General features: G+C 66.2%; 2 protein-coding genes across 4 annotated transcripts; one reads left to right on the top strand and one right to left on the bottom strand.

Annotated features, from left to right (window-relative positions):
* Positions 1-344: 344 nt before the first annotated feature.
* On the bottom strand, positions 345-17,197 carry IDUA (alpha-L-iduronidase). 3 transcript variants are annotated; one of them, XM_067734804.1, is made up of 14 exons: positions 16,948-17,197; positions 16,038-16,178; positions 5,532-5,617; positions 5,274-5,381; positions 4,892-4,987; positions 4,592-4,794; positions 4,248-4,427; positions 3,926-4,142; positions 3,411-3,623; positions 3,183-3,304; positions 2,980-3,105; positions 2,828-2,904; positions 2,322-2,422; positions 345-2,200 (listed from the first exon to the last, which is right to left on the bottom strand). In XM_067734804.1, the coding sequence occupies exons 1-14, from the start codon at positions 17,088-17,090 to the stop codon at positions 2,094-2,096; spliced, it is 1,920 nt and encodes a 639-aa protein (XP_067590905.1). In that variant the 5' UTR covers positions 17,091-17,197; the 3' UTR covers positions 345-2,093. The 3 variants fall into 3 exon arrangements, 2 of the variants coding, with proteins under 2 accessions (XP_067590905.1, XP_067590906.1); XM_067734805.1 differs by lacking the exon at positions 2,980-3,105 and having other exon boundaries at positions 3,165-3,304; XR_010942785.1 differs by lacking the exon at positions 3,183-3,304 and having other exon boundaries at positions 2,161-2,200.
* SLC26A1 (solute carrier family 26 member 1) lies at positions 8,654-16,344 on the top strand. Its single transcript, XM_067734803.1, has 3 exons — positions 8,654-11,319; positions 12,370-12,991; positions 13,692-16,344. Exons 2-3 carry the CDS (start codon positions 12,401-12,403, stop codon positions 15,219-15,221), a joined length of 2,121 nt encoding a protein of 706 aa, XP_067590904.1. The 5' UTR covers positions 8,654-11,319; positions 12,370-12,400; the 3' UTR covers positions 15,222-16,344.
* Positions 17,198-17,743: the final 546 nt, after the last annotated feature.

Here is a 17,743-nt window from a genome sequence, read left to right as displayed (position 1 = left end):
CAGAGGATGGGGACACGCCAGCAACCCGGTGGCCGCTTGACAACACACAAGCCACAATGAAAGTGGAGATGGTGACTTACCCCTGGAGACGGCTGTGGCTTTGCTGTCCTGGCCAAGACGCAGGTGCCGCTGCTAAACCCCCATTGACTGCCCTGGAGCCACACCTGTCTCCACAGGAGGGGCCCATCTGAGATCTCTGCTCAGTGGGGCGTGCGGTGGAGTGTGCAGTGTCCAAGGAAGGAACCGGGGAACCCAGTACCCTTCCCAGTAAGCTGCGAGCTGAGATGGCCCCTGACCATCAGGGGTCCTCAGGCTACCGAACCAGCAGGTAGAGAAAAGGCTGCTTTAAAAAAATTTTTAATTGAAGTATAGGTGATTTACAACGTTCCATTAGTTTCTGGTGTACCGCAAAGTGATTCAGTTATATACATGTATATATAGGGTCGGCCAGAAAGTTCGTTCGGGTTTTTCCATAAGATCTGACGGAAAAATCCAAATGAACTTTTTGGCCAACCCAATCTATATATTCCTTTTCACATTCTTTTCTATTACGGTTTATTACACGATATTGAATACAGTTCCCTGTGCTATACAGTAGGGCCTATTGCTTATATTTTATATATAGCAGCCTGTATCCCAAGAAGAGGCTGCTTTAACGCCGGAGTGATGCATTCCTCCCACCGCTACCGACCGGACTGGATCCCTCCGGTTCATACACTGCCGTTCTCACCCCCAGTACCTCAGACTGTGGCCTTATTTGGAGAGAGAGCTTTAAAGAGGTGATTCAAATGAGGTCCTGTGGGTGGGCCTGAATCCCACACGGCTGGTGTCCTTATAAGAAGAGGAGATCAGGACACAGCCACACACAAAGGGACGACCCTGTGAGGACACGGGGAGGAGGCGGCCGTCCGCAAGGCAAGGAGAGCGCCCTCAGGAGGAACCCCTGCCCTCAGGCTGCGGCCTCCAGGATGCGAGAGAATGAGCCTCTGCTGTACGGGCCGCCTGCCCACCGTGGTGCTTGGTCACGTAGCCGCATGCAGCCAGAGCTTCCTGACGAGGCAGGAAGACAACGCCCAGAGACCGGGGGCCCACTGGGCACCCCAGCACCCCTTGTATGTAACAGCGGGGCCCCAGGCACCAAGCCCTGAAGCCTCCCCAGCGGCCAAGGGCAATGGGGACAGGTGCTGGCTTTGGGGTTCAGGTGGAGAACGCTCACGCTGACATCCCCAGCCCAGGATGAGGCCGCTGGTGGGCCCTGGTGCCCCGCCCTTTCCATGCGGACAGGAGCCGGGGGTGACTGGGCCTTGCCTTGCGTGTGCCCTGCCAGGCCTGCCTCACCCATCCCTGAGCCCAGGCGGCTCGGAGGGCAGCAGAGAGAGGAGGGTGGGTCGGAGCCCCCACTCCCGCTTGCATCGCTCCAGACTGGCTGCACCCCCGCTCCTCGTCACGTGGCCTCACCAGGTGGCCTGGGCTGGGCGTGGGGGTTGGGGAGGAACCCCAGGGCTCCACACCACCCCTCGTGGCTTCCCTGCCCCCGTCCACATGTCCATCCACAGTCCCCAAGTCGCCCTCTTCTGGGCGTGCTGCTTCCTCCTGGACCCAGGTAAGGAGCCCAGATGACTGCAGGAGTGGACACTGTCGGCCTCCCCTGCAACTGGGGACAGGCTGGGCCAGGCAGGGTGCAGGGGGCAGCCGGGCTGGGCCTCAGGAAGTGGGAACCCTCTGGGCCCTCCTGGCGCAGGGGCTGGGAATGGGGCCTGCTGCACCCAGCGGTGACGCCAGAGACCCCAGGCGCGCAGGGCTGGGCAACTCACACCTGTCTGCGCTCGACCCGAGTCCCATCCCGGCTCCCACAGGCAGGGGTGGGGCGAGGCGGGGATGGCCTCACTCCAGCCAGGCCTCGTGTCTGCCCAGTGCCCACCACGAAGGCCGTCCCCATTACTGTGCGTGGAAAGGCACTTTAAGGGGGTGAATGAGGGGCAAGAGGGGACAAACAGAGGGGATGACCGGCTGACGGCACTCTGGCCCAGCATGGCTTCTGGCCACCCAGGCTTACGGTCAGCACAGGTCCAGTCGCGGGGCAGCAGTGGCCCTCATGGGGCAGGGACCCCCAGGTACCACACGGGGCTCGAGAAGGGGCCTGGTCGGGCCCAGTAGTCCACAGCACGAACCCGGTAGGAGCCGGAGACAACAGCCGTGTCTGAGGATACAAAGGTACGTGCCTGCCCTTGAACCTGAACCCCTCTGATCCCCCCAAACTCCAGGTGCCGGAAGGCCCTGGACCCCGCCCCACAGGGACTGTGCTGAGGCAGCAGGCACACCTGGGCTGAACACAAAGAGGTTAAAGGTCGAAGGCTTCCTGTTGATGGGCAGGTACACCACACCCTCCGGGGAGAACTGGATCTCGTAGGTCCACAGGCACCTGGGGAAGGTCAGGCAGGACCAGGGCTGGGGTCCAGGGGGGCTGGCAGGCAGGGGGCGCCCAGAGCCCTACTCCCCTCCAGCCCCCTTCCTGGCCCCTCCCCGGGGCCCAGGACACTCTTCCTGCAATGACAAAGGGCCACACTGGCTGAGAGGAGGGGTCTGGAGCACGTGCCAGGGGCAACTGGCCTGTGTAGGCGCCCCCACCCTACATCACAGAAGCACAAAGTCATGAGCCATTTGTGCCAACAGTGGGGGCAGCTGTATGGGCGGTGGAGAGCACAGTCCGCGTGGGGTGACCAAAGGGCCACAGAGAGTGGCCACATGGGCGCTGCAGCCCGGAGGATCTGGGGGCCCAGGGCGCGTTGGGGGGGCAGGGGTAGGGGTGGTGGCCGCACTCACGTACTTGGAGCCCACACGCTCATCGGACCAGACCAAAAGCAGCTGCCCGCGGGTCAAGGGGAGAGCGCGGAGCCGGGTCACCTGCGGGAGTGAGGCACCGGGACTGGTTGGGGGCGGGGCGACCGGGGCGGCGGCGGGAAGGGGACTGCCACTTGCCTGCCCCGGCGGCTCCTCCGGGCGCGCGCACACGTGCACCAGCCAGAGCGAGGGCAGAGGAAGCTCTGGGCGCAGCGTCAGGCGGCCGCTGCTGGGAAAAGGGAGCGGCATCACGGCCGCGGGATCCTGGGGACAGAGTCAGGGGCTCAGGGCCCTCGGACCTCGGGAGCCGCCCCGCCCCTTACCCCACGCTCCCCGCGGACCTCGGCCGCGCGCATGCGCCGGAACTGCTCAGCAGAGGGGTAGACGGGCCTGCCCAGGCGCCGCCACTCGCCGTAGGGACTGCAGAGCCAGTTGTCCATGTACAGCTGGACAAAGACGACCTCTGCGGAGCGGGATGCTGGGGCCGGGCTCGCCTCCTCCAGGCCCCGCCCCGCCAGAGCTACCCCCACCCAAGGAGCTGGAGCCCCCTCTCTGGGAGCCCTGCTTACCCGGACCCGGGGGCACCCCGTACAGGCTCAGAGTCAAGGGTACGCTGCGGTTGGCATGGGCGCGGGTGTCGTCGCTCGCGTAGACCAGCACCGTGGCGCGCCAGGCATCGGCGGGGCCCACGGGGTGGTGGGTGCTGGCCAGGACGCCCACCGTGTGGTTGCTGTCCAGCACCGTCCCGTCCCGCGACACCTCAGCCCAGAGCTGCTCGCCGTCTACGGGGGTTAGAGGGGTCACCACGCAGAGTCGTCGCCCCTCGACCTTCCCAGGGCCCGCTTCCCACCATTTGCCCTCCTCCACTGGAGGTCCCCGGCCACACCACAATCTCTGTGACCCACTGAGCTGGGGAAGGGTGGGGAGGGACAAGAAACATGCTCCCGGCTCCCCAGCAAGGCACATCCTTCCGTGGGCCTTTGCACAAGCTACTCCTGGCCTAGAACGACATCCCCATCCAACTGAGGCTTCGTCCTGGCCCCGCCCTCGCAGGAAGTGACGCGAAACCCGGCACGCGGCTCACCCAGCAGGGCCAGCAGGGCCATCGCCGTGAGCACCGGCTTGCGCAGCAGCTGCACGTGCGGCGGGCGCGTGTTGTTGACCTGGAAGCGCGCAGTGAGCGTGCGTTGAGAGAAGGGGTGCGGGTGGTAACTCAGGAAGGCGTTGTCGTTGCTTAGGAGCGCGTAGCGGACGGAGGAGCTGGTGTTGGCCACCAGCAGGTTCTGGTGCTGTGCGATGACCTGCGGGAATCGGGGTGCTGGGAACGCGACCGCGGGGTCCGCCTGCCTGCCCCTCCCACCCGGGAGAAAGGCCTCCCCCGGGGGCGGGCCTGGCGGCGGGCCCACCTTCACGACCATGGCAGCGTAGGTCACGTCGGCCCTCCAGGGCTGCGGCAGGGACCAGCCCACCAGCGGGTCGGCCTCGTCGTTGTAAACGGGGGTGTCTGCGAACTTGGGGAAGAGCCGCTGTATCTGCCGCACGACCGCCGCCTCCTGCTCCAGGATGTAGATGGAGCTGCCCGCGCCCTGCGCAGAGGCCCCGCCTGAGCAACCCCCGAGACCGCCGCGGAGGGGCGGCGGGGCTGCAGGCAGCAGGCGGGCATTCTGGGGTTGCCGCGTGCGGGGGACCCCCGCGTAGGCGCTGGGTTGGGGGCGGGGACGGACGGAAGGGCGGGGATCCCGGGCTTGACCTTCTTGTGGAGGGCGATGTAGTCCAGCCTCACGCCCACCTCCCCGGTGAAGAAGTTGGTGCCGTTGTGGCAGTGCTCCAGGAGGCCCCAGCAGAGCGGGGAGCGCGGCAGCGGGTGGAAGGAGTCTCCGGGGCCGCCCAGGCGCAGAGCCGAGCTGGCGGCTCGCAGACCCTCGGAGCAGGCGTCGTAGTAGTTCAAGAAGCCTGGGCGGGAGGGACACCGAGTCCACACCCCCGCGCCGGAGGGGCGGCTGCCACCCCCTCTCAGATCCGCAGGACCCCAGGAGGCCGGCCTGCCCACCTTGCAAGGTCATGGACACGTTGTCAAAGTCGTGGTGGTCCGGCTCGTTCCACGTCTCGAAATTCCACTTGGAAACGTGCTTGAGGCCGTACCTACCTGCAGAGGGTCCCTACTGTGGCGAGAGGGCCCCTCCCCTGGGGCAGGGTCATGAGCTCATGGGGATCCCCAGGGAGGGCAACCATGGTGGGGGGTTTGGATGTGACCGGAGTGTCTGATTCCCTACGAGCTCGCCGCCCACCGACTTGCCCCCCCTCCCCCATCAGGAGGCCCTGGTTCAGTGGGGTTCATGATGAGAAGACCAGGAGGTGGCCCGGGTGGGCGTGGGAGGAGAGCCTGCCCAGGAGTGCCCACCCTGTCCCCGCAGGGCACGCGCCCCACCCACCGATGTATCTCCTGGCCAGGAGGGAAACCAGGTTCTTCCACTCGAACACCTGCCGCTCGTCCTCGAAGTCAGTGAAGCGTCCGGAGGGGTTGCCCATCAGCTCAAAGCCTGCAGCACGTGAGGGTGGCTGTGCTCACCTGCCTGTCTCCACCAGGCCGGCACTGAGGGAGGCCCTGAGTGGGCAACCAGGAGGACAGAAGGGCCAGGCCAAGGGGAGGGGGTGGGGCCAGCAGTACAGAGGCGAAGCCGGCAGCTTACCTGGGGCGAGCTGGTTCTCCCTGAGAAGGTCCAGGTACCGGTCCAGGTGGGTGAAGTTGTAGCCCAGGCCCTGCCTGGCTGACCCCCTGTAGAAGGACACTCAGTGTCAGGATGGGGGAAGGTGGGCCCGGGACTGGAACCGTGGCCACATTCAAGCAGCTAAGAAACCTGCAAGGCGCCGGGCAGGACTAGGCTCCAGACCCAGCTGGCCCCTCTCCTCAGAAGGCATAACTATGTACGCCTATCAGTCGCTCACAGCCTAGTACGAACTAGGGTGTCTGTGCTGGAATCCCACCCTCGAGCCTTCAGGGGCTCAGAACAGCCTGTGGGAGGGGGCAGGCGGGTCTTTCGGGAAACGTACAACAGGATGGAGGGGGGAGAACAGGCATCCTAAAGACAGCTGACAGTGAAGCGGGAGGCCGTGGGATGAGCCTGGCAGGACCCCATGGTGCCACATCCTGCTTCCCTGCACCTCCTGGAGGCCAGGGCCCCAAACTCGGCTCCACACTCTGAGAGGCAATGTGGACAGGCAGGAGAGGGAGAAGGGCAGCCTCCCCACCCTGCACTCATCCCTGCGGTGGAAATGAATTCGTGATAAGCAGCAGGAAAGCAGCTAGCGGGCCTGGGGCAGAAGAGGGGTGTGGGTTGTGAGAGACGCAGTCACACGGGGCCTCGTGACAACGGTGAGGATGGGATCCTGACTCGGGATGGGACCCAGGGTGGCATGGGGAGTCCTCTCAGGGGTCGAAGCAGAGCAGTACCGTGACTTCTTTTATGTGTTTGTGGGACAATTTTTTAGAACAGTTCTGGATTCACAGCAAAATTGAGACGGAGGTACTGAGATTTGCCATTTACCCCCAGCCACGCTCTCTCCCCACGTGCACAGCCTCCCCCATGCTCAACATCCCAGAGTGGGACTTTTGTTACAACTGATGGACCTACACTAACATCACAGTCACCCCAAATCCACAGTCCACATTAGGGCTCACCTGGTGATGTACATTCTGTGGGCTTGGAAAAATGTATACTGCCGTGTATCTACCACTGTAGTATCACACAAAGTATTTTTACTGCCCTAAAAATCCTCTGTGCCGCACCTCTTCATCCTCCCCCACCCCAAACCCCTGACGTGTTTACTGTCTCCATAGTTTTGCCTTTGCCATGTTTTGAAAGGATCCCTTCATCGGCCCATTGGAGCCAGAGTGGGAGCTGGAAGACGGTTCCCCGAGGGAGGTATGGTGCCCAGACTGGGTGGTGTTGGTGGCAGCAGCAAGGGGGAGCTGGAGCGGACGGATTTAGGAGGCCGAGGGGCCAGCGTCCTCTGCCGGACTGGAGGGGAGCTGGGAAGGGGGGGTTCTGCACAACCGTGGGTTTCGCTTGAGCGCCTGCGGGTGCGTGCAGTTGGCAGAGGCAGGCGGGGGAGTAAGATGGGTCTCGAATGCGCTGGCGTGGAAGTGGTGCGCCTGGGGTCGGGGGCTGGGTGAGGAAACTGGTGCTCAGCCGTCAGGCCAAGGCAAGGAGGGCGAGGCAGGCTGAGTAGAGCACCGAGCCTGGGGCTGATGCGGCAGCCTGGGGTGGCCCAGATGGGTGGGCCGGCAGAGGGTCTGAGGGCTTCCCCTTAGGGCACGCCTGGTCCATCCACAGTTCTGAGGGGGAGGGCGGACACGTTCTAGAGGGCGTGCAGCTGCGCCCTCTAGTGGCATCCAGGTGCGTCCCGCCTGCGCGGCGGCGAGGGAGGGGCGACGAGGGATCAAGGTGGAATCTGGCCCTGAACCGCTCTGGGTCTAAGTCTCCCAGTCAGTCCCACGCCAGTCTGGCCAGCCCAGCGCTGTCCCCCTGAGGGACAGCGAGGGTCTGGACAAGTCAGCACGTCCCTTCCGGGCCTCCTCTGCCCCACTCGCCACTGCACAAGGTCAAGGCCGAGCCACCACGCAGACAGGGTGCCTCTGGCTCTCACCAGGCCAGGCCACGTCTTCCCACCTCCGGAGCCCAGACCCACAGCATGTGCGCAGCGGGGGTCCGCCCTTCCCCCTTCCAAAGGTCACAACCAGTAGCAAAGGAAAAAACTTAAGCGCTCGGGTAAAAATTAAATGCGTGGCAGCGGACGGGTTCCAAAGTCCCACAGATGGGGGTGGGGGAGCAGGCGTGGGAGATGGGCGACGCGTGCACAGTGGAGGCCCGGGCACGGGTGCCAGGCTTTCTCTGCAGATCCTGGCAGCGCTGGGCCGGCTTGGGGCGGGGGCGGGAGCACATCAGGCCTCGGGTAAATGCTGTGTGGCGCTCAGTGTCCTGGGCCAGCGGGGTGTCACCAGGGGAGCCCCAGCTGCAGAGCCGATCTCAGCCTGTCACTCTGAGTAGACTTGAGTGTCCGCTGACCCAGCGCCGGCACCCAGAAATGCCCTAGGAGTCAGTAACCTGCCCCCCGGGGACCAGAAGACCCAACCTTGGGGTGATCCCAGGCCCAGAAACCCCGGGGAGCAGTCCTCAGGCCCCACTGTCGGTGCCTAGGTCTCCATCCGTCTCAGCCTCCGTTGGGAGGGGAATTTGAGAGATCAAAGCTAGTGAGGGGGCTGAGCCAGGTGTAGCGCGCAGCCCACCCCTGCAGAGGCCCGGGTCACAGACGCAGTCCAGCCCGAGAGCCACGCAGGGGGCCGAACCTGGGCGCGAGGCACAGGCGGCGGCGCCTCCCGCTCCTGGCCCGGCACTTGGGCCGGGGCAGCCGAGGCTGCACAACGACTTTATTCACTGCACGCCGGCGGCCGTCAGGAACGCCTGCACCAGGAACGCCCCCCACCCCCCATCCCTGGGCCTGAGCGCGTGCGCCGCGAGGACCCAGCAGCACCCAGGACTGGTGAGTGCTCGGGAACGCGGGGCGGGGCCCCAGGCCTCGCGTGCTCGGGCGTGGAATCTGGGGAACACAGGGTGGGGATCGGGCCGGGTGCAGATGGGGCCGCGCTTGCTCGTCTGGCAAAGGGAGGGACGCACTCGTGGGAGGGGGCGCAGGGTGTTTGGAAATGTGCTGGGTGGGGCCCGGGCCGCGCGTGCTTGGCTTGGGGGTGCACTCGTGGGAGGAGGCGCAGAGCGGGGGTACGTGTGGAAATGCACGGGGTGGGAACCCGGGGCGCGCGTGGTCGGCAGGGATGGCGGGGCGCGGGGCCAGGGTGGGGAAATACATGAGAGTGCTCAGAGGGGGAGACACAGACCCGCCGCTGCGGGAAACCAGCAGCCACAGTCAGGGTCCGGGGCTGCGAAGACGCCGGCCGGGGAGGCAGGAGAGTCGCTCTTCTGGAACTGGGAGCCCTGGGGTCTGGTTCTCGGGGCCCTGGAGCCCAGCCTCTTTTCACTTGCGGGGATACATGGCTCCTTTCCAAATAAGTGTACTCAGTGGCTTAAAATGGTGATTTAAAGACCAATATTAAAATAACCATGTGGCACAGGACTGGGCAGGAGGCAAGATGAGGGCGGTCCCAGCAGGCGGAGGTGCTGGAGACCCCACGCCCCGTGCTGGTTAACCCGTGCCAGGGTCCTGTGGCCCCCCTGCCCCAGTGGAGGAGTCTGCAGTGGGCCTGCGGAGGTGAAGGGGGACAGTGGGCCTCGGCCAGCAAGGCCCCAGGACCCAAGACGCTCGCCTGTGTGCCTGGTCAGACGGCAGCATGAAAACCACAGTCCTCAAAGCACAGAGGGACAGGCAGGGTGGGGGGGCGCTTAGGCCCCGGGGTCCTGCAGTTCTCTCTCAGCTGTATCTCTTCACCTGCTTAGAGGGGCTGGGGGAGTAGAGGCCCAGTCCCTGCCACCAAGGCAGCCAAGGTCAGGCCCCTTGCGGTGCAGCTGGATGGGGGACAGGGTGCTGCAGCGCTGAGAACAGCCCCTCCCTGAAACATAAATATCTCCACCTGCCTAAAATCCCACCACAGGTGCTCCAAACCTAGGCAGCCCCTGAAAGCCCTGTCCCCACCTCCTGAGAGGGGGAGGGGCCGCCGCCCCCATTCACCCCTCCCCTCCCCGGCAGTGGGCCCAGCCGCCACCTCTGCCCACACGTGTCACGCAGGGAGTCCCCACGATGCCGCCCCGCCAGTAGCTGGGTTGGGAGATAAGCGTGTTATGACCCCTCGGTGGCCCCTCCACTCCAGCCCTGAGAGGACTCTTATCTCCCCCTGAACTGCTGTGACTTTCCCGCCAGCCCTCTGGGCGGTGGCTCCTGTAAACCACATCCTTGGGCAAACAGCACCCCCAGGACTGAGTGGGTACCGCGCAGGAGGCCCCGGGCTCTGCCCTGGGTGGCTGGGTTCAGACTCCGGAGGGCGGGGCGAGACCTCGGGGCCCAACACAGACTCTTGAAGAACAAGTAATCGGACGGACGCGGCATCGCAGTGGGGCCTCGGCCCCGACCACTCCTCCCCCTTGATGCAGGTGTGCAGACCCTCCCACTCTCTGGCTATCCCCCCAGCCACCCTGGGGTTCCACTCCCACCTCTGCCCCCAAATGGGGCCTCTGGTCTTTCCCATCCGGGCCACGGATGTGGCAGAACTTTCAGGGAGGCTCTGGAGGCAAGTCCCAAAGTGAGACTGAACGTGGGAGGTGCCTGGATGGAGCTCCCCCCACCCCCTGCCCCAGGCTTTGGGAGACAGCAGGCCCAGGCCAGCTCAGCCTTGCAGCCCCGTCAGAGGGACCCCTCGCAGCCTCTCAGGCCTCCCCTCCGGGACGGAGAACACTCAGGGCTGCGGTGTTCTTTCCCCACGTTGCCCCTCAGGCACCCACTTGTTGATTTTGAAGATGTGAGAACTGAGGTTCTGAGTAATTTTAAAAACAGCAGCGCACTCTTAGTTAACTGTACGTGGGACACGAGGGTAGTCATCTAAAGGGAACGTTTACCTTCACACCGGCCCCATGAGGCAGGTCCCGCTGGCCCTGGAGTGTGGATGGAGGCGTGGCGAGGCCAGGCGGCCACCCACCGCACCGGGCCAGCACCTGGCCGGGATCCAGGTGGTGGGGCTCCAGGGGACAGAACCAGGACCCCCGTCCCTGCAGCAGGAAGGGCACACCTGGCTGCTAATTGTGTCCTGATGCCTGGCAGCCCTCCAGTCCTCGGCCACACACACCCCCGCCCCGCCCCCAGCAGCCTTGCGCCTGCTTTCCACACAACATGGGCTACTCTGCGCCCAGCTGGCTCCCGCTGGGACCAGACCCATCTCCTGGCAGACAGGATGTCCCGGGATGGGACTCGGAGACCAGCCCCTCCCTCGGACCCCCATCCTTGCCCACACTCCAGGGTCCTGGGAGCCATGGCACTGGGCCCCAGAGCCGAGGGGTCGCACGCTGCCTGTTCCCCCGCCCCTCCCCCAACACAACTGGCCAGGCTCCTGAGCTTCTGCCTCCCGCAGGGGCCCAGAGTCCAAGCTTCCCGCTCCAGCCACTCAATGCCCCAGCCCACCTGTCCCGCACCCGGAGCCCTGCTCCTGGGAGGCTGGAAGCTTGTAAGAGCCCCACACAATTGTAACTATCTGTGAGCCTCTGATTACAGTACAACTCCCCGAATTAGCCGCTCAGGTAATGCTCATCTGGGGGAACCTATGACTCAGCAATCTTCGGAGTAAATGATTTAACCGCACGCCCAGCACAGCCGAGCAGTCAGATGCTAGGCACAGGGCACTGCCCGCCGGTCAGTGCCAGGCCAGCTCCGTGCCTGAGCCCACCACCCGCACGCCCAACCCGCTAACTGAGCCCAAGGCCCCGGGGACAGACAAGCTAGGTCCGCACTCTCTGCCGAGCCCGCGAGGGGCCCCCTCAGGTAAGAGGCCCCCTGGGACCCTGCGGCAGGACAGCGACAGCTCTAGACAGCTCGGCCACAGCAGAGGCCAGCCCCCTGGATGGAGCAGAGGGGCAGGACGCTGTGAGTGGAGAGGCCCGATTCCACTGTTTCCTTTGTGGGCTCCCCGTTGTTTAAACAGTCACTCAGTCGACACACCTGGACCTCGGGGGCTGGCTGAGCTCAAGGTGTCCAGGGACCCCCGTGTAGTGAGGTCTTCAAAGGAAAGAAACAGCTCCCCTAGCATCCCCCAAAGGGCAGGCCTGCCACTCGAGCCCTGGGGGCGGCGTCCGCCTGCCCACACCTCACACCAGGCCGGGACGAGCGCCCATCCTCCACACCCGGGGACACCCCAGGCCCCGCATCCCCAGCCAGTGCACACACTGCGCCAGGGTGACCAGGCTCTGAGGAAGCAGAGACCATCTGCTTCATGTCACCAAGAGGGGGACAGCAAGAGCCGAAGTCCTGGCGGACCTCAGCACAGCTGTGAACGGGATGCCCTGGTGCTCGCTGAGCACAGAGGCAAGGTCAGCCTCGGCCGGGTGGCAGGCTGCCCTCTGGAGAGCAGGGACGGTTGGCACGTGTGTTCCGCGGTGCGCCTGTGCGGCCTGAGCCACCAGCCAAAACCCAGAAGCGTTAACCCTCACCGGGAAAGGGGCCTGCTGTCCCAGAACACCCTGCAGGCGACGGACACCAGTCACCCCCGCTCCCCTCCCAGCCGGCCCCTCAAAGCACGTTCCAGGAATTCTGCCGCAAGGACCGGGCAGTGGCAGGCGCTGCTGCAGCACAGATTTGGGGTCCTGGCATCTGCAAGGCTCTTCCCGCCAGCAGGGCCGCAGTGCAGAGGTGATGGAGGGACGGCCAGAGGGGGCTGTGGTGGTCCGGGCGGCTCCGGGGGAGCGGAGGGCCCTCGGGCACGGACGGAGAGCAGTGGAGCTTGTTCTGGCCACGCGAGTCTGGGTCTCCGTGACGCCCTGACTCTGACACGTCTCGCCACCCCAGCAATGACACCCACTTCTGCCCACCCTGCAGGTTTTCTCGGGGGGCGGGCCGGTGCCCCACGATGGCAGCGTCCTCTGAGTGCACACAGCAGGGCAGGGGGCTGGCGCTGGTTCGCCGGCGGCCCCCCGCACCCCCAGGCCTGCGAGAGGCTCTGAAGGCCCGGCTGTGGCGGAGCTGTTCGTGCAGCGTGCAGGGGGCCTGGGCGCTGCTGCAGAACCTGCTCCCCGCCACGCGCTGGCTCCGCCAGTACCAGCCTCGGGAGGACCTGGCGGGTGACGTCATATCCGGGCTGGTCATCGGCATCATCTTGGTGCCCCAGGCCATCGCCTACTCACTGCTGGCCGGGCTGCAGCCCATCTACAGCCTCTACACGTCCTTCTTTGCGAACCTCATCTACTTCCTCATGGGCACCTCACGCCACGTCTCCGTGGGTATCTTCAGCCTGCTCTGCCTCATGGTGGGCCAGGTGGTAGACCGCGAGCTCCTGCAGGCCGGCTTCGACCCCGCCCAGGACGGCCCGGGGCCCGGGGCCAACCGCAGCGCCCTCAACGCCTCGGCCACCATGCCTGCGCTTGGGCTGCAGGACTGCAGCCGGGACTGCTACGCCATCCGCGTGGCCACCGCCCTCACGCTGCTGGCCGGGGTTTACCAGGTGAGGAGCCGGGCCTGGGCCTAGACAGGCTGGCTCAGCCACTCAGAGCAGCCCTCCAGGTACTGGTCGCCCCCCTGCAAGGGCCAAGCCCGCGGGAGACAGGAGGTCAGGGCAGTGGCTTAACCCGCAAGGCGAGGAGAGAACAGGGCATAGGCAGAAGTGGGTGCGTGACAGCACCCCAGGTCGGGGCACCAGAGGGGCTGAGGGTGCCCGGGGTCGGGGGCCTGCCTGGCCAGCTGCAGAGTGTGGCCTCGGGCCCAAATGTGCCCCCACTTGGCCTGCACATCCTCCCCAGCTTCCTGTCCCAAGTGGGATCCTGGGAACTGCCTTCCCGCCTGCCTTCCCACGGCCTCCCCGCACCCAGCCCTCACTGGACCAGGGCTGTCCACCCCAACGTCGCCCCCTCCCAAGAGCCACCTCAGGTTCTTCCTCTCAGCTCCAGGTCCCCCGGGAGGGGGGCGGTGCTGTGGACAGGGCCGAGGAAGGAGCTGCCTTCCGATGCCCAGAGCCCGCGTGTGTGAGACCACGGTGAGCGTCGTGGCCACAGCGTGCACTCCGGCGTCTGCCGTGCCTGTGCGCGCACACGTATGTGCAGGCGGCTGCGGGTGGGGTCCACGTGGGAAATAAGCAATGAGAGGAAGGGAGGTCCGGCTCTGTGCTATGCCCGCGCCCTGCGGCCCTGACCACGCTCTGTCTGCAGGTCCTCATGGGCATCCTCGGGCTGGGCTTTGTGTCCGCCTACCTCTCGCAGCCGCTGCTGGACGGCTTCGCCATGGGGGCCTCAGTGACCATCCTGACCTCCCAGCTCCGACACCTGCTGGGCGTGCGGGTCCCGCGGCACCAGGGGCCGGGCCTGGTGGTCAGCACGTGGCTGAGCCTGCTACGCAGTGCCGGGCAGGCCAACCTGTGCGACGTGCTCACCAGTGCCGCATGCCTGGCCGTGCTGCTGGCGGCCAAGGAGCTCTCGGACCGCTACCAGCGCCACTTGAAGGTGCCGCTGCCCGCAGAACTGCTGGTCATCGGGGCGGCCACGCTCGTGTCCCACTTCGGGCAGTTCCACGAGCGCTTCGGCTCCAGCGTGGCTGGCGACATCCCCACTGGCTTCATGGCCCCGCATGTGCCAGACCCGGCGCTGGTGTGGCGCGTGGCGCTGGACGCCGCGTCCCTGGCCCTCGTGGGCTCCGCCTTCTCCATCTCGCTGGCGGAGATGTTCGCCCGCAGCCATGGCTATTCTGTGCGCGCCAACCAGGAGCTGCTGGCTGTGGGCTGCTGCAACGTGCTGCCGGCCTTCTTCCACTGTTTTGCCACCAGCGCCACCCTGGCCAAGAGCCTGGTGAAGACAGCCACCGGGTGCCGCACGCAGCTGTCCAGCGCGGTGAGCGCCGCTGTGGTGCTGCTGGTGGTGCTGGCGCTGGCGCCCCTGTTCCGGGACCTGCAGCGGAGCGTGCTGGCCTGCATCATCATCGTCAGCCTGCGTGGGGCCCTGCGCAAGGTGCGGGACGTGCCGCGGCTGTGGCGGCTCAGCCCTGCCGATGCTCTGGTCTGGGTGGCCACGGCGGCCACCTGCGTGCTGGTCAGCACCGAGGCCGGGCTCCTGGCCGGCATTCTCCTCTCACTGCTCAGCCTGGCCGGCCGCACACGGCACCCACACGCTGCCCTGCTCGCCCGCGCCGGGGATTCCAGCTTCTACGGGGACCCAGCAGAATTTGAGGGCCTGGTCCCCGAGCCTGGTGTGCAGGTGTTCCGCTTCACGGGGCCCCTCTACTACGCCAATAAGGACTTCTTCCTGCGGTCGCTCTACAGCCTCACCGGGCTGAACGCGGGCTACGCAGCCGCCTGGAGGAAGGAGCGGGGCCCGCGGGTGGGGGCTGGCGAGGCAGAGCCTGTCGAAGGCAGGGACCTGGGTCCCGGGAGCAGCACGGCTGCACTGGTGCCCTCGGCGACCCGCTTCCACGCAGTGGTCATTGACTGTGCCCCGCTGCTGTTCCTCGATGCTGCCGGCCTGGCCACGCTGCAGGACCTGCGCCGAGACTACGGGGCCTTGGGCATCACCCTGCTCCTGGCCTGCTGCGGCCCCTCGGTAAGGGACACCCTGAGGAGAGGCGGCTTCCTCGGGGAGGACCCGGGGGACGCGGCCGAGGAGGGGCAGCTGTTCCCCAGCGTGCACTGCGCCGTGCAGGCGGCCCGAGCCCGCTGCCAGGAGCCGGTTGCCGCCAACTACACTCTCTAACAGAGCCGGTACCTGCCGCCAGCCTCCACTCCCACCACCCATCACTGCAATCTTGCTGTCGCCTGGTGCCTCCAATCTAGAGGACCCAGGGAACCCCAAATGGGATGGAGAGTGGCAGTGAACACACACAAGGACCCAGACACTTGAGAACCCTCAACTGCACCTTGGAGACAAACACTGCCTCGGCGCCAGCCTGGGCCCAGTGCTGTGCATCTGTGGTCCGTGGAGCCGGCCTGACAGTTGGTGTCCCGTCTTACTTGAACAAGGACCCGGAGGCAGTCACGTGGCCTCCAAGGTGCCAAAAGGACGTTGGTCCCTTGGCCCGCTAGCACCCCCCCACCAAGTGAGAGCTGGCAGCTCTGGCCAGGGGTGAGAGTCTCTGTGTCTAGGAAACCCCGCAATGCACACACCCAAGTGTCTCTTACACCCTGTGCCTCAGCCCCCACAGGGGCTGGCAGGGCCAAAGGCAGACGTGACCAACACGACCTCAGCCCGGCCCCTGGCGTGGCATCCCCACAGTCTGAGCATAGAGCGAGGGTGCCCACTCGCCCGATCCAGGGGCTGCCCCAGCAGCCACAGCGCCTGTGCCGCCAGGAGGGTGCCCTCCATCCTCCCCTGCCCCCAGGATGCTTGGCCGAGAAGCACAGGGGCAATGGCTTCTTGGAGCAGGCGTCCCCCACCCCGTCACCCCGCCATGGCCTGGTACTTCATTGTCCTCCACACCCAGACGCCACTTTCTCTCAGTCTCCGTCTGCATCTCCATACGCTGGGCTCTGCCCAGCTGCCCCCAGGCTGCCCATCCCCTCCATCACCCACCTGGCCGTGATGAGGTCCAGCAGCCAGTGGGTCCGAACCTGTTCCATGCCACCATGAGGGACGGCACCCACGTAGGCCAGGTTGAGCTGCTGGTCCCAGCTGAGGTCATACAGGTCAGCCTGGCTGTGCGGCAGTGGGGGACTGGGCACAAAACAAGGGGAAGCAGAGGCATTAGTTCCCTTGAGTGGGGCTAGCGGAGGGGCCTCAGCACAGGCCCCACACCTACAAACTCAGGGCAAGGACCGGGGCGTGTCTGCTGGTGAGTTTTACTGTCCCTGATGTAATAAACTGCCCCCTAGTGCCAGGACTGTGACGAAGTCTCAGGTTTATGGGGGTCGGGGGCTCCCAGAGAGATCACATTCCCACCCTGCTCCCTGCCCCACCGGCCGGGAGATATCAGCTCCAAGTCTGACAGAGGCAATCGGGGACACCAGGGACGGGGACAGGTCCCACTGCAGGGACGTCGAACGTTCTGGGGTTGCCCCCTCGAGGGGGTCCCGGTCTGCGCCAAAGAGTAGTGTCCTGGGCCACAGCCCCTCCTGCAGCCTGGGCTGCCGCGGTTGGCCACCAGGCTCTTCAGCCTCTGGGGGGTGACCAGGCACACTCAGGACCTGGCCCCAGGCCCCCACCACACGGGGCAGCCGCTCAGCTAGAAAACCTCCGCAGCACCGGAAACATCGCATAGAGCCAGCGAACAGAGAGGAGGTCCCCACTCTGAGGCTGGACCCGAAAGGAAGGAGCGAGCCGCGGCCCTCCTCACTTCGGAGCGCCTACTGCAGGTCTCTCCAGGTGCGACACGGGGGTCCCGGAGGCCCGGGCCGGGGTGCGCGGCCGCGGTTTGGGAAGAGCGCGCAGCGAGCAGGGGCGTGCTGGGCCGCTCCGACCTCAGTGTCCCCCGCGGAGCGCTCACCAGAAACCGGTGCTCCTCCAGAAGGGCTGCAGGGGACGCAGCGCGCGGGCCGCGTCCACGCGCACCAGGTGCGGAACCTCGGCGGCCGCGAGGGACGCGGCCAGGAGCGCGAGCAGCGCGGCACGGGGGCGAGGTGGGCGCATGGCGGGGGCGCAGGGGACGCAAGCTCCGGGCACGGGAGCACCCCAATCCCAGGAGACCCACCCGGCCCTCCGCGCTCCGGGAGCCGCGGTCCGCGCCCCGCCCGCCGGTTCCGCCTCCGGGTCGCGCGCCACGTGACCGCCGGCACGGGGCGGGGCCTCGGCAGAAGCGGGCCGGGCGGGGGTCTGGCGGGCCGCGGGCGGTGGGCGGGGCCGGAGCGGTGGGCGTGGAGCGGGGCTGTGGGAGGGGCGCGGCCGGGAGGGGAAAGCAGGAGGCGTGGGCGGGGTCTGGCGGGAGGCGGCCGTGGAGGCGGGCCCGGGGCGGTGGGCGTGGGGCTGGGTGGCGGGGCGGGGAGCTCCCGCAGCCCCGGAATCTGGAGCGCTTCTCAAGGCAGTAGGCTCTGCCCAGCTGCCCTCAGGCTGCCACCCCCCGCCCCAATCTAGAGCCCCTTCCCGGCAGTTTGCTCCCCTCCGTTCCCTCCCGCGCCGAGCAGACTGCGGGGACTGGGCGGCACTCGGAAAGCGCTCGGCCTTCCGCCGCTCGAGTGAAAACCGTCGTCTGTTAATGCTTCGGAAGGTCGGCTCGCGGGCCGGCAAGTATCCTAACGCGCGGGCCAGGCGGCTGCTCGGTGGAAGGTGGTCAGAAGTGGGACACA

This window comes from Pseudorca crassidens, chromosome 4 (assembly GCF_039906515.1).
Source record: "Pseudorca crassidens isolate mPseCra1 chromosome 4, mPseCra1.hap1, whole genome shotgun sequence".
Taxonomy (NCBI): Eukaryota; Metazoa; Chordata; class Mammalia; order Artiodactyla; family Delphinidae; genus Pseudorca; species Pseudorca crassidens.
The sequence above is the reverse complement of the archived record's forward strand: the minus strand, read 5'-3'. Positions and strand labels throughout refer to the sequence as shown.

Coding starts and splice junctions, on each gene's coding strand:
- SLC26A1 (XM_067734803.1), top strand. CDS start 12,401: ATGGCAGCGTCCTCTGAGTGCACACAGCAGGGCAGGGGGCTGGCGCTG. Junction 12,992..13,691: donor TGCTGGCCGGGGTTTACCAG/GTGAGGAGCCGG, acceptor CTCTGTCTGCAG/GTCCTCATGGGCATCCTCGG.
- IDUA (XM_067734804.1), bottom strand. CDS start 17,090: ATGCGCCCACCTCGCCCCCGTGCCGCGCTGCTCGCGCTCCTGGCCGCG. Junction 5,382..5,531: donor GGAGAACCAGCTCGCCCCAG/GTAAGCTGCCGG, acceptor CACGTGCTGCAG/GCTTTGAGCTGATGGGCAAC. Junction 2,423..2,827: donor GATGAGCGTGTGGGCTCCAA/GTACGTGAGTGC, acceptor GACCTTCCCCAG/GTGCCTGTGGACCTACGAGA.